Raw genomic sequence first — 15,302 nt, 5'->3', positions numbered from 1 at the left:
GTACAATTAATTTCCAATCATGTAAATCGCTATAAGAAAAGAAATTTATGAATTAAAAAATATATTATTCATTTATGCTATCATAACAATAGAATAGAAAAATACATATGATAAACAAATAAATAAAGAGATGTGATCCTATCGTTTCAAAAAAAAAATGCACACTAGAACATTGCCATAATGCACCGAGGATGGACAGGAAGAATTTTCTTATAAAGCTGACATCATATAATGAGTTATGTAGGTAAATATTCAATCTTATAAAGATAATTAATTATTCATATTATTATGGCTATATTAATAGGAAAGTATATACTCTATATCTTAAACATTATAAGGCGTTTCTCTCTACTAATAAAACCCATCTTCATAAATCTTCCATAACAATATAAAGGAGTGACTGCTTTTCTAACTTGGAGGAAACTATTTCCCATATTATGTCAAGAAGTGACACTGCTTTTCTAATTTGAAATTTGTTTGCAGGTCCTTTGGGAATTAGGAATGACCTTCACTATATTGCTCTAACTCTTATACAGTGGAACCTCAATAACATCAAAAATTATATGCTGAAATTTTTTTGTCAAGTTGTGCCTATATTCATCTTCTGCGAGCTAATGAAACATAGATGCTCAATCAGGTATGGTAATTTTAGAACCTCAATTTCCAAACTAAAACACTTTGTTCTTCTTCATTTGAAGGTATTTATGAACAAGAATGGTGTTGAACTGGACATGACATGGTCATGGAGCTAATTGTGCCAAAAGATAGAAGGATATAGACCCAACATGTGTAGCAGAGCAGTAACATGGGATAAACTACATTATGGATGGCTCAAGATCAACACTGATGGAAGCAGCAATAGTAGCATCAAGAAAGCTGGAATAGGAGGGATTGTTAGAAATAGGATGGAGAGCTTGTTACGATTTTTGCCAAAGCCCTACAATTCTGTAGTAACAATCAATCAGAAACTCAAGCGGCCTACTATACTTTAAACTAGTGTAAAACTCAAGGCATCAATTACATTACATTGGAGATGGACTAAAGGTGTTTAACGGGTGGGCCGGGCCGGGCCGGAGTGAGAAAAAAAGTGATCAGACGGTTTCCAATCCGGGCCGGTTACCGATTTTTTTATACCGGGCTTAACAGGTCCGGGTTCATCCGGGTAAAAAATGAACCGAGACGGTTACGGGTCCAAGGGGCCGGGCCGGGTTAATGTTAATTTTTTTTTGTATTTTGTATAACTATCATAATTTATATTAATATAAAGTAAAAATATAAAACAAAAAAATAATCTTATAAAAAGAGTGTTTGAATAAAAGAATGCAAAGGTTTTAAAATCTTTATATTTGAAATTTTGAATATTTCATTAAGAATTTAAGATAATAGAATACAATGAAAATGGAAAAAAAATTGCACTTATAATTTGCAAATGCTTTTTTTATTTCAAACTTACAAATTGAAGTTTACATTTAACAACAAGTAAATTAACGAAAAAGAGTAAATTCAAAGGTTTTGCATTGCCTTAGTAAGTTCTTCATAATCAATATGAACTTCTTGACCATCTTCTGGAGTGTTAAATTCAGACGGGTTACCATGTGTTAATATATCTCCAAGTTCCTCGTCTTCTGGTCTATCAACATCTTCACGTCCCTGATTTCTTCGTTCCGATCTAATCCAATCTCTGAAACATACTAAAACTTCCAAAGCATTGCTTCCCAATGAGTGACGGGAGTCTCCAAGTTGTTGTCTTGCTTGACTAAATGCACTCTCTGATGCAACAGTTAAAATTGGCACATTCAGCACGTCCCAAGCCATAGCGAAAAGAACATGAAATTGCTTTTCATTCTCATGCCACCATCCCAACGGTAAAAATTCCTTTGTGCGAGACTCTTTTTACTTTTGCAAGTAGAATTGAAGTTCATCAATGTTCCTGTTACTCGTTTGAGTGGTAGAAAATGTATACCAAATATTAAAACCATCAAGGCCTTCATCATCATCCATAGTAGTAGAAGTGGTACAATGCATAGTGGGATTAACATTGCCTACATTAAGAATAGCATCATCAACTATATTTGCATAATAATTATATAATTATTGTAAATAATCATTTAGCTTGTTCATACAATAATATATATCTTTGGATTCAGTTACACACACATATATATATATATATGGGGTTTCAGTTGGTCCAATCTCTATATAAGTATATAAAGCATTGATTAATTGGTGACAATCAGACATCTTAATAGAAAGATTTAAAATAACAACAATTAAGTAAATCAGAGGAATTGGAAAGAAATGTTTTTTGAATTTTGCTTGCATTTTTTCAACAGCATCCTTATATTTTTCTTTCTTCTTAAATTCAAAGAGTAGAAAAGAAATTTCAGCTATATGTACTAAAGCCATAGTAACAGTAGGGTAATATGCTCCAGAAAACTCAACAGTTGCCGTATAAAATTTATGTAAAAATTTAACAACATCATTAATGACCTCCCAGGTAGTAGTTGTTGACATACGGTTTGGATCAGTACAATGCTCATTAGCAACTTCAGTTATTGGCAATCTATATTTGTAGCAATATTTTAAAAATAAGTATGTATAATTCCATTTAGTAACAATTTCGTCTGGCATGAATCTGGGGTTAAGGTTATGCTCAATACACTTATTCTTAAATTCCCTAATTCTAGATTGTTTGTTATTTCCTTAAATAACACCAGCTGCTCTTCTAACATGAGTAATCTCAGTTGAAAATAAATCAAGGCCACTTTTAACAATTAAATTATAAACATGACATGCATACCTAACATGAAAAATTTCGTCAAGTGGTGGTTGCAAATGCAGTCTTAATATTGAAATTGCTGCATTATTGTTAGAAGCATTATCAAAAGATATACACAATATTTTTTTCTTAAGATTATAAAATTCAACAACTTCGCAAATAGTAGTACTTATAAACATAACAGTATGACTTTGATCTTCATCATATTTAAAAGCGATAATACGTTTTTGCATATAATAATTATTATCTATCCAACGACATGTAATTGTCAAATAATCATTTCCATTAACAGCATGGCTAATATCAGGAGTTAGAGAAACTCTACAAGGAGGGTGGTCAAACAAATAACGTATGTATGTTTGATATTGTCCATGAAGTCTAAAGATGTCACGACCCAATTTCACTTATAGGTCGTGATGACGCCCAACACTACAGCTAGGCAAGCCAACTAATAAATTAAGCATACATTGATAAAATTTAAAACCAAGAAAATATAAACCCATGCTCTACCAATGTGTGTGTGCCAAGACCCGGTGTCACAAGTGCATGAGCATCTAGTATATTATACAAAACTCTAAATATTGTCTGAAATGAAATAGACAGAATGTAAATATAAGAAGAGACACTGGTAGCTGCAGAACGGCGCTCACCACTATGCCTCGGGATGACGTGGGTATATGATGATAGGTTCTCCGCTAGTACCTGTCTCAGATCCTGTACAAAAAGCGCAGCAAGTGTAGTATGAGTACGTATACAACGTGTACCCAATAAGTATCAAGTCTAGTCTCGAAGTGGTAGAGACGAGATGGCCGACTTTGGCACTCACTATGGGTCAATAATAATAACTGAAATAAAACTAGGATATTTAAATCAACATGATTTACAGAATTTACAATAATTTATTTAATCAGCGGAAATAATCAAATTCCTTCAAATGTAACAATTCTCAATATATTAATTAAATCCCTTCAATTCAAATAATTTCTAATTTATCAATTAAATCTCATTTACATGAGTAACAATTAATTCCTTAACAAGCAAGAATAATAATTCATTAAATTCCAAAGATTTTTTAATTTATTAATTAGCTTCACAAGCTGAAATAAATTATTAAAGTATCATGTAATTATTATTATTAAGCACGATTTCTGCCGAGGACGTACAACCCGATCCAGAGTGTCGTGTACACTACCGAGGGACGTGCGGCGCGATCCATAGATGCATCTATCCTGCCGAGGCGTTCGGCCCGCTCTACAAGAAAGGAGGACATTTTCTTATGTGCCTCCGGAAGGAGAGTATATTTATTATAAGATAAATTCGGGAGGAGAACAATTTCTTTTAACAATTAATTGATTTAAACAGAAAATCAAGCCTATGAGATTTCCATCCTTTAATATCTTTATCTAACAATTCCACAATATATTCATATATATCAATTAATATTAATTAATCAAAGAATACTATTTATACAAGTAATGCATGCTTTGAATCCTAAACTACCCGGACTTTAGCATTAATAGTAGCTACGCACGGACTCTCGTCACCTCGTGCGTACGTAGCCCCCACAATTAGCAACAATTATTTAATTTTAATCACCTACGAGGTAATTTCCCCCTCACAAGATTAGACAAGAGACTTACCTCGTCTTGCTCCAATTTAATCCACTATAAGGCCTTTTCCACGATTATCCAACTCTGTATGACTCGAATCTAGCCAAAATAATTCGATACAATCACTAAAAATTATAGGAATCAATTCTATAAGAAAATACTATATTTTTAATTAAAAAAACCCTGAAATTAATTAAAAATTCATATGTGAGGCCCACATCTCGAAATCCGGCAAAAATTATGAAATCCGATGACCCATTCAATTATGAGTCCAACCATACCAGTTTCACTCAAATCTGACTCCGAATCGATACCGAAATCTCGAAAATTCGTTTCTATGAGATTTCTAAATTTTTTCAAATTTCAATCTCAAAACACCAATTAAATGATGAGAACAATGATATATTTATGTTTATAGACCAAATCCAAGTTAGAATCACTTACCCCAATGTCTTTTCCTTGAAAATCTATCAAAAACCGCCTCTGCTCAAGCTCCAATTTGTTAAAAATGGCGAATGGGACGAATGCCCTTTGTTTTTATAACATACAACTCTGTCCAGTTCGATCAAGGAGCTCGATCAAGGGAGCTCGATCTCAGGGAGCTCGATCATGGGAGCTCGATCTCAGGGAGCTCGATCATGGGAGCTCGATCTCAAGAGCTCGATCTCAGGAGCTCGATCTTGGGAGCTCGATTTTTGGGAGCTCGATCTTGCGAGCTCGATCTTGCGAGCTCGATCATGGGAGCTCGATCTCAGCCCAGAATTTCCAGCAGAAGAGAAAAAAATTGCAGCAACTGTTTATGTCCAATTGTTGATCCGTTAACCATCCAAAACTCACCCGAGGCCCTCGGGACCTCAACCAAATATACCAACAAGTCCTAAAATATCATACGAACTTAGTCGAACCTCTAAATCACATCAAACAACGCTAAAACCATGAATCATACCTCAATTCAAGCTTAATGAAACTAAGAGTTTCAACTTGTACATTCGATGCAGGAACCTATCAAATCAACTCCGATTAACCTCAAATTTTACACACAAGTCATAAATGACATAACGGAGCTATGAAAATTTTTGGAACTGGATTCCGACTCCGGTATCAAAAAGTCAACTCATCGGTCAAACTTCCAAACTTAAATTCTTGTTTTTAGCCATTTCAAGCCTAATTTAACTACGGATTTCCAAATAAAATTTCGAACACGCTCCTAAGTCCAAAATCACCATACGGAGCTGTTGGAATCATCAAAATTCTATTCCGGGGTCATTTTCTCAAAATGTTGACCGAAGTCAAACTTAGCACTTTAAGGCCAACTTAAGGAACCAAGTGTTCTGGTTTCACCCCAAACACTTCTAAATCCCGAACCAACCATCCCCGCAAGTCATAAATTATTACAAGCACATACTATAAGTTTTATTTTTAGGTAACGGGGTTCTAAAAGTTAAAATAATCGGTTGGGTCATTACATTCTCCACCTCTTAAACAAACGTTCATCCTCGAACGGGTTTAGAATTGCACCTGGAGTGCTGAATAAGTGTGGATATCTGCTCCGCATGTCTTCCTCGGCCTCCCAAGTCGCTTCATCGACTGGTTGACCCCTCCACTAGACTTTTACTGCAGAAATCCTCTTGGACCTCAACTGGCGAACCTGTTTATCAGCAATGGCAATTGGTTCCTCTTCATAACCCAAGCAATTATCTAGCTGAACTGTGCTAAAGTCTAACACATGTGATAGGTCGGCATGATACTTCCGGAGCATAGATACGTGAAAAACCGGATAAACTCCTGATAGGCTGGGAGGCAATGCAAACTCATAAGCAACCTCCCCAACTCGTTTCAACATCTCATAATTCCCTTCATCGGCGAAACCTTCAAGAGAACTTTTTCACCTACCATAAATGATATATCACGCGCTTTCTGATCTGCATAACTCTTTTGCCTGGACTGTGCTGTACGAAGTCGCTCCTGAATCAACTTGACCTTTTCCAAGGCATCCCTTACCAAATCAGTACCATATAACTTAGCCTCACCTGGCTCAAACCATCTGATAGGTGAACGACATCGCCGACCATATAAAGCCTCAAATGGAGCCATCTCGATGCTGGATTGGTAATTGTTATTATAAGCAAACTCGGCCAAAGGCAGGAAATGATCCCACTGACCTCCAAAGTCGATCACACATGCCCTGAGCATATCTTTCAAAATCTGAATTGTCCTCTCTCACTGTCTATCGGTCTGCGAATGAAAGGCTGTGCTGAGCTCTACACGGGTCCCCAACTCACTCTGTACTGCTCTCCAGAAATGTGAAGTAAACTGAGGGCCTCTATCTGATATGATGGAAATTGGCACACCGTGCAACCGAACTATCTCCTGAATATAAATCTGGGCCAACCTCCCTGAAGTATACGTGGTCACAACAGGAATAAAATGTGCCGACTTAGTCAACCTGTCAACAATCACCCAAACTACATCAAACTTCCTCAAGGTCCGCGGCAACCCAACTACAAAGTCCATAGTAATTCGTTCCCATTTCCACTCTAGTATAGTCATCTGCTGAAGTAGGCCACCTGGCCTCTGGTGCTCATATTTAACTTGTTGGCAATTTAGACATCTAGATACATACTCAACTATGTCCTTTTTCATTCGTCGCCACCAATAATGTTGCCTCAAGTCACGATACATCTTAGTAGCACCCGGATGAATAGAATACCGAGAACTGTGTGCCTCTTCCAAGATCTTTTTCCTCAGTCCATCCACATTAGGAACACATAGACGATCCTGGAGTCGCAGAACACCATCCGCTCTAATAGCAACTTCCTTGGCACCACCTCATAGTACCGTTTCACGAAGAACCATCAAGTATGGGTCATCATACTGGCGAGCCTTGATATGCTCAAATAGTGAAGATTGGGCCACCACACATGCAAGAACTCGGCTGGGCTCTGAAATATCCAGCCTCACAAGTTTGTTAGCCAAGGACTGAATATCCGAGGCTAATGGCCTTTCCTCTGCTGAAATGAAAGCCAAACTACACATACTCTCTGCCTTCCTGCTCAAGGCATCTGCAACCATATTTGCTTTGCCCGGATGATACAAGATAGTAATATCATAATCTTTTAGTAACTCCAGCCATCTGCGCTGCCTCAAATTTAGATCCCTCTGCTTGAACAAATGCTGCAAACTGCGATGATCAGTGTAAACTTCACAAGACACCCCATAAAGATAATGCCTCCAAATCTTTAGAGCGTGAACAATCGCAGCTAACTCCAAATCATGTACTGGATAATTCTTCTCGTGGGGCTTCAGCTGACGTGAAGCATATGCAATAACTCGCCTTTCCTGTATCAATACACAACCCAAGCCAATGCGTGACGCGTCACAATACACTGTATATATTCCCGAACCAGATGGTGACACTAACACGGGTGCTGTAGTCAGTGCTGTCTTGAGCTTCTGAAAGTTTGACTCACAATCATCGGACAATCGGAACTGAATACCCTTTTGGGTTAATTTTGTCAAAGGTGCTGCAATAGATGAAAAACCTTCCACGAACCGACGATAATAACCTGCTAAACCTAGAAAACTCCTGATCTCAGTCGCCGAAGTGGGACGATGCCAATTCTGAACTGCCTCAATCTTTTTGGGATCAACTTTAATACCTTCTCCCGATACAATATGTCCCAAAAATGCTACAGACTCTAGCCAAAGCTCACACTTAGAGAACTTAGCATATAACTTTTGTTCCCGCAATGTCTGAAGCACCACTCTCATATGTTGCTCATGTTCCTCCTTACTGCGCGAATAGATTAAGATGTCATCAATGAAGACAATGACAAATGAATCAATATATGGCATGAATACTCTGTTCATCAGATCCATAAACGCTGTCGGGGCATTAGTTAAACCGAAGGACATCACCAGAAACCCATAATGACCATATCTAGTCCGAAAAGCAGTCTTCGGAACATTCGAATCCCGAATCTTCAACTGATGGTACCCCGACCTCAAGTCGATCTTAGAGAATATCCTAGCACCCTGCAACTGGTCAAATAGATCATCAATACGTGGCAACGGGTACTTGTTCTTAATAGTGACTTTGTTCAATTGGCGATAATCAATACACATCCGCATTGTTCCATCCTTCTTTTTCATAAATAATACTGGTGCACCCCAAGGCGATACACTCGGTCTGACGAACCCTTTGGCTAGTAACTCTTCAAGTTGTTCTTTCAATTCTTTCAATTCTTTCGGAGCCATACGATACAGTGGGATAGATATAGGCTGGGTATCTGAAGCCAAGTCAATACAGAAATCAATATCACGATCAGGTGGCATACCTGGAAGATCTGACGGAAATACATCGGGGAACTCCCGAACTACAAGCACTGAATCAATAGCCGGAGTCTCTGCAGTAGTATCCCGAACATAGGCTAGATAAGCCAAACAACCCTTCTCAACCATGTGTTGAGCCTTTATAAAAGAAATAACTCGATTAAATGAACTAACATGTGAACCCTTCCACTCCACCTTAGGTAATGCTGGAATAGCCAAAGTAACATTCTTGGCATGACAATCTAGAATAACATGATATGGAGATAACCAGTCCATGCCCAGAATAATTTCAAAATCGGTCATATCAAGCAATAGGAGATCTGCTCTAGTTTCAAAAACACAGAATGTAATAATACAGGACCGGTAGATCCAGTTCACAACAACAGAATCACCCACAGGAGTGGACACATAAACAGGAATACTCAAGGACTCACGAGAAACACCCAGGAATGGAGCAAATAGAGATGACACATATGAATACGTAGATCCTGGATCAAATAATACTGAGGCATCTTTGCCACAAATAGAAATAATACATGTAATCACGGCATCTGAGGCCTCTGCATCTCGTCTAGTTGGAAACGCATAGAACCGAGCTGGAGCGCCAACTGTCTGGCCTCCGCCTGGCTGACCTCCACCTCTAGGACGACCCCTACCCACCTGTCCTCCACCTTTGGGTGGTCGGACTACTGGTGGAGCAACTGGTCCGGTAAGCATAGGCTGCTGACCCTGTTGTACTAGTCTACCCCGAAGCCTGGGGCAAAACCTCCGCATGTGACTGGGATCCCCGCACTCGTAACAACTCTTCGGTGCGATGGGCTGCTGACTAAGTGTCTGGCCCTGGGGACCTGAATACCCACTAGGAGGACCCTGAATAGTTGGTGGGTGGTAAGAACTCTCTGGGATAGCACTGAGATAAGGTCGCACTGGAGCACCTCGAGGAGGTGATGGTGCTGGATATGGGGGTCTGCTGGACTGCCCCCTCACGAACTGACCTATACCCCCGGACGGAGCACCTCTGAACTCTCCAGAGTACTTGAACCGCTTATCTCTCATAATCTGCTCTCGACTCCGCTGACGTATACCCTCAATCCTCCGGGCTATCTCCACAACTCGCTCATAAGAAGTACCCATCTCAACCTCTCGAGTCATAGTGTCCTGAATACCAGTATGTAAACCGGCAACAAACCTTCGCACTCTCTCCGCCTCAGTAGGGAGTATCATTAGTGCATGGCGAGATAATTCAGAAAACCTCACCTCATAATCAGTCACTGACATCTGACCCTGCTAAAGCTGCTCAAACTGAAATCGCAACTCTTCCCTCTGGGAGGGTGGAATATACATATCCAAGAAGATACGGGTGAACTTGTCCCAAGTCATGGGAGGAGAATCTGCTGGTCTGCCAAGAGCATAAGACTGCTACCATCTACGGGCTCTACCCTCTAGCTGAAAAGTAGTGAAATCAACCCCATGGGATTCCAATATCCTCATGTTGTACAGTCTATCCTTGCAACGATCAATGAAATCTTGTGGATCCTCATGTCGCTCACCCCCGAAGATAGGAGGATGTAGTCTAGTTCATCTGTCCAATAGTTTCTAAGGATCGGCGGCTACAGCTGGCCTGGGCTCAGGTGTAGCTGCTGCCACTGGCTGGACTCTACCCACGAGTAGTGCACCCTGGGTCTGATATATAGCAGTTGCCTGTCCATGAGCCTGCACGGTAGGGGTTTGTGCTCCCCCGCCCGCCTGAGATGTGGCTGGGTCTGCCGGAAATAAACCGGCCTGAGTCATATTGTCCATGAATCGCAGCATACGACCCATGACATCCTGAAATCCCGGTGCAGATGTGAAGTCCACCGGAGCTGGCTCTGCCACAGGCACCTCACCCTGCTCCTCAATAATGGGATTCTCTGCTGGATCCACTGGCGACATAATCGAAATAGTCCTGGGACGTCCTAGCCCTCTACCACGGGCTGGAGCCCTCCCTCGGCCTCGGCCTCGGCCTCTAGTAACTGGGGGAGTAGCTCTTCCCTGGTCTGAAACTTCATTCGAGCGTGTTCTCACCATCTGTGTGAAAATAAGAGAAGGATTTTTAGTGCTACATTAATTGCATGATGGAATGTGAAGAAAGGTAATTTCCTAACACCCTATAGCCTCTAGAAGAGAAGTACATACGTCTTTGTACCGATCCGCAAGACTCTATTAGGTCTGCTCATAACTTGTGAGACCTACGTGAACCTAGTGCTTTGATACCATGTTGTCACGACCCAATTTTACCTGTAGGTCGTGATGGCGCCCAACACTACAGCTAGGCAAGCCAACTAATAAATTAAGCATACATTGATAAAATTTAAAACCAAAAAAATATAAATCCAAACTCTAGCAATGTGTGTGTGCCAAGACCTGGTGTCACAAGTGCATGAGCATCTAGTAGATTATACAAAACTCCAAATACTGTCTGAAATAAAATAGACAGAATGTAAATATAAGAAGAAATACTGGTAGCTGCAGAACGGCTCAGAAAGGCAGCTCACCACTATGCCTCGGGATGACGTGGTTATGTGATGATAGGTCCTCCACTAGTACCTGTCTCAGATCCTGCACAAAAAAGTACAGCAAGTGTAGTATGAGTACGTATACAACGTGTACCTAATAAGTATCAAGCCTAATCTCGAAGTGGTAGAGACGAGATGACTGACTCTGACACTCACTATGACTCAATAATAATAACTGAAATAAAACTAGGATATTTAAATCAGCATGATTTACAGAATTTACAATAATTTATTTAATCAGCGTAAATAATCAAATTCCTTCAAATGTAACAATTCTCAATATATTAATTAAATTCCTTCAATTCAAATAATTTCTAATTTATCAATTAAATCTCATTTACAGGAGCAACAATTAATTCTTTAACAAGCAAGAATAATAATTCATTAAATTTCAAAGATTTTTTAATTTATTAATTAGCTTCACAAGCTGAAATAAATTATTAAAGTATCATGTAATTATTATTATTAAGCACGATTTCTGCCGAGGACGTACAGCCCGATCTAGAGTGTCGTGTACACTGCCGAGGGACGTGCGGCGCGATCCATAGATGCATCTATCCTGCCGAGGCGTTCGGCCCGCTCCACAAGAAAGGAGGACATTTTCTTATGTGCCTCTAGAAGGAGAGTATATTTATTATAAGATAAATTCGGGAGGATAACAATTTCTTTTAACAATTAATTGATTTAAACAGAAAATCAAGCCTGTGAGATTTCCATCCTTTAATATCTTTATCTAACAATTCACAATATATTCATATATATCAATTAATATTAATTAATCAAAGAATACTATTTACACAAGTAATGCATTCTTTGAATCCTAAACTACCCGGACTTTAGCATTAATAATAGCTACGCACGGACTCTCGTCACCTCGTGCGTACGTAGCCCCCACAATTAGCAACAATTATTTAATTTTAATCACCTATGAGGTAATTTCCCCCTCACAAGATTAGACAAGAGACTTACCTCGTCTTGCTCCAATTTAATCCACTATAAGGCCTTTTCCACGATTATCCAACTCTGTCTGACTCGAATCTAGCCAAAATAATTCGATACAATCACTAAAAATTATAGGAATCAATTCTATAGGAAAATACTACATTTTTAATAAAAATCCCAAAATTAATTAAAAATTCATCCGTGGAGCCCACGTCTCAAAATCCGACAAAAATTATGAAATCCGACGACCCATTCAATTATGAGTCCAACCATACCAGTTTCACTCAAATCTGACTCCGAATCGATACCGGAATCTCGAAAATTCGTTTCTATGATATTTCTAAAATTTCCCAAATTTCAATCTCAAAACACTAATTAAATGATGAGAAAAATGATATATTTATGTTTATAGACCAAATCCAAGTTAGAATCACTTACCCCAATGTCTTTTCCTTGAAAATCTATCAAAAATGGCCTCTGCTCAAGCTCCAATTTGTTAAAAATGGCGAATGGGACGAATGCCCTTTGTTTTTATAACATACAGCTCTGTCCAGTTCGATCAAGGAGCTCGATCAAGGGAGCTCGATCTCAGGGAGCTCGATCATGGGAGCTCGATCTCAGGGAGCTCGATCATGGGAGCTCGATCTCAGGAGCTCGATCTTGGGAGCTCGATTTTTGGGAGCTCGATCTTGCGAGCTCGATCTTGCGAGCTCGATCATGGGAGCTCGATCTCAGCCCAGAATTTCCAGCAGAAGAGAAAAAAATTGCAGCAACTGTTTAAGTCCAATTGTTGATCCGTTAACCATCCGAAACTCACCCGAGGCCCTCGGGACCTCAACCAAATATACCAACAAGTCCTAAAATATCATACGAACTTAGTCGAACCTCTAAATCACATCAAACAACTCTAAAACCATGAATCATACCTCAATTCAAGCTTAATGAAACTAAGAGTTTTCAACTTGTACATTCGATGCAGGAACCTATCAAATCAACTCCGATTAACCTCAAATTTTACACACAAGTCATAAATGATATAACGGAGCTATAAAAATTTTCGAAACTGGATTCCGACTCCGATATCAAAAAGTCAACTCATCGGTCAAACTTCCAAACTTAAATTCTTGTTTTTAGCCATTTCAAGCCTAATTTAACTACGGACTTTCAAATAAAATTTCGAACACGCTCCTAAGTCCAAAATTACCATACGGAGCTGTTGGAATCATTAAAATTCTATTCCGAGGTCGTTTTTTCAAAATGTTGACCAAAGTCAAACTTAACACTTTAAGGCCAACTTAAGGAACCAAGTGTTCCGGTTTCACCCCAAACACTTCTAAATCCCGAAACAACTATCCCCATAAATCATAAATCATTACAAGCACATACTGGACGTTTTATTTTTAGGGAACGGGATTCTAAAACTTAAAATGACCGATTGGGTCATTACAAAAGATATCAGATCTACAAGTACTTATAGGGATACCTTTAAATAAAGGATTATAAATCCTTTGAATATACATAATAAGATATGATGAAGAAGCAAAAGAAAAAGGTAGGCAATCCAAAACAATCATTTTTGCTAACTCCTCTAGTACTATGGTTTAGAGTTCCTTGATTTTCATCTAAATCAGAGCCCCATTCTATAGGATGAGTAATTCTCATATATCTACTAAGTGTCCCAGTCCCCCCTAATTGTCCTCCAGTCTTATGTTTAAAATTATCTTTACAAAGTTTGCATCTAACTCTATCAGTATTCTCTATTTCGTCAAAAAAATTCCAAACCTTGCTTCTTTTTCTCCGATTAGTAGTCGGGGCCACAAGTGGTCTACTACTAGCACCACGACCACCACCCCTGCTACCAACTCTAACACTACTAAGTGTAAGTGGTGTATCATCTTCAATTTATAATTCATTATCTTTTATACCGAAATCTTTCTGTAATTATTCATAATCTATATTATTATCAGATAATGTTTCAGAAACAAGTGTAGAGTCATTTAAATTACTACCAGATGTTGAAGTAGTACCTCTTTTTCTATTTCTTTATGATGACCCAAAAGGTCATCTTATGTTTTAGAACTCGAATCTGCGCTCTTAAGCCTTAAAAATCTCATTTTTACCCTCATCGATTTGCGTACGTAGTCCGGGCAAGTTTCCGAAAAGCTTCTATGTTGAAAACTAATGAAAATAAGAATTTTTGCCTTAAAAGTTAATTTTAGTTGACTTCGGTCAATATTTATGGTAAACGGGTCCGGATCCGTGCTTTGACGGTCCCAGTAGGTCCGTATAGAATTATGGGATCTGGGCGTATGCCCAGAATCGAATTTGGAGGTCTCTAGCTTGAGTTATGAATTTTTGATGAAAAAATGAAAGTTTGGAAATTATTTATTTTTAAGAATTGATTGATATTTGGCATTGTTAGTATCGGGTCAGTATTTTGGTTTCGGAGCCCGGTACAGGTTCATTATGATATTTAAAATATGTCTGTGAAATTTGGTGAAAAATGGAGTTGATTTGACATGATTCGGACGTCCAGTTGAGAAATTAGAAGTTTTAAAGTGTTCTTGAGAATATCATTTGAATTAGCGCTAAATTTAGAGTTCTAGGTGTTATTTTGGAGATTTGATAGCGCGAGCAAGTTCGTATGATATTTTTAGACTTGTGTACATGTTTGGTTTGGAGCCCCGAGGGCATAGGCCACGGGATGTTTTGGACTTTGGAAATCTAGTTTTTCTGCAGAATCTGTGTTCTGGCATGTCCTTCTTCGCGTTCGCGAAGATCCTCTCGCGAACGCGAAGAGTAAAATGATGAGGCCGAAATTTCTTCTTCGCGAACGCGAAGGTTTGGTCGCGAACGCGAAGCGATGGGGGCATTACCCTTCACGAACGCGACAAGCCCATCGCGAATGCGTAGTGTCAGGCACTTGGGGGGGGGGGTTGCCTTTTCTTCATCACGAACGCGAAAACTAGGGAAGGGTAGCCTACACGAACGCGAGCAATGCCTCGCGAATGCGAAGGCTTGGCAGCCCATACACTTCGCGAATGCGACAGTGCTCTCGCGAACACGATGAACACTGTCGCCCAG

At 39.2% G+C, this 15,302-nt stretch overlaps 1 protein-coding gene across 1 annotated transcript in view; it reads right to left on the bottom strand.

Annotated features, from left to right (window-relative positions):
- Positions 1-815: 815 nt before the first annotated feature.
- Positions 816-15,302, bottom strand: part of LOC142180393 (uncharacterized) — a 69,848-nt gene continuing 55,361 nt past the window's right edge. The window contains exon 6 of the mRNA XM_075252610.1: positions 816-876. Coding sequence (XP_075108711.1) covers positions 816-876 — 61 coding nt within the window. The remainder of the gene's footprint in view (positions 877-15,302) is intronic.

This window comes from Nicotiana tabacum, chromosome 4 (genome assembly GCF_000715075.1).
Source record: "Nicotiana tabacum cultivar K326 chromosome 4, ASM71507v2, whole genome shotgun sequence".
Classification (NCBI taxonomy): Eukaryota; Viridiplantae; Streptophyta; class Magnoliopsida; order Solanales; family Solanaceae; genus Nicotiana; species Nicotiana tabacum.
This window is presented reverse-complemented; position numbering and strand designations above follow the sequence as displayed.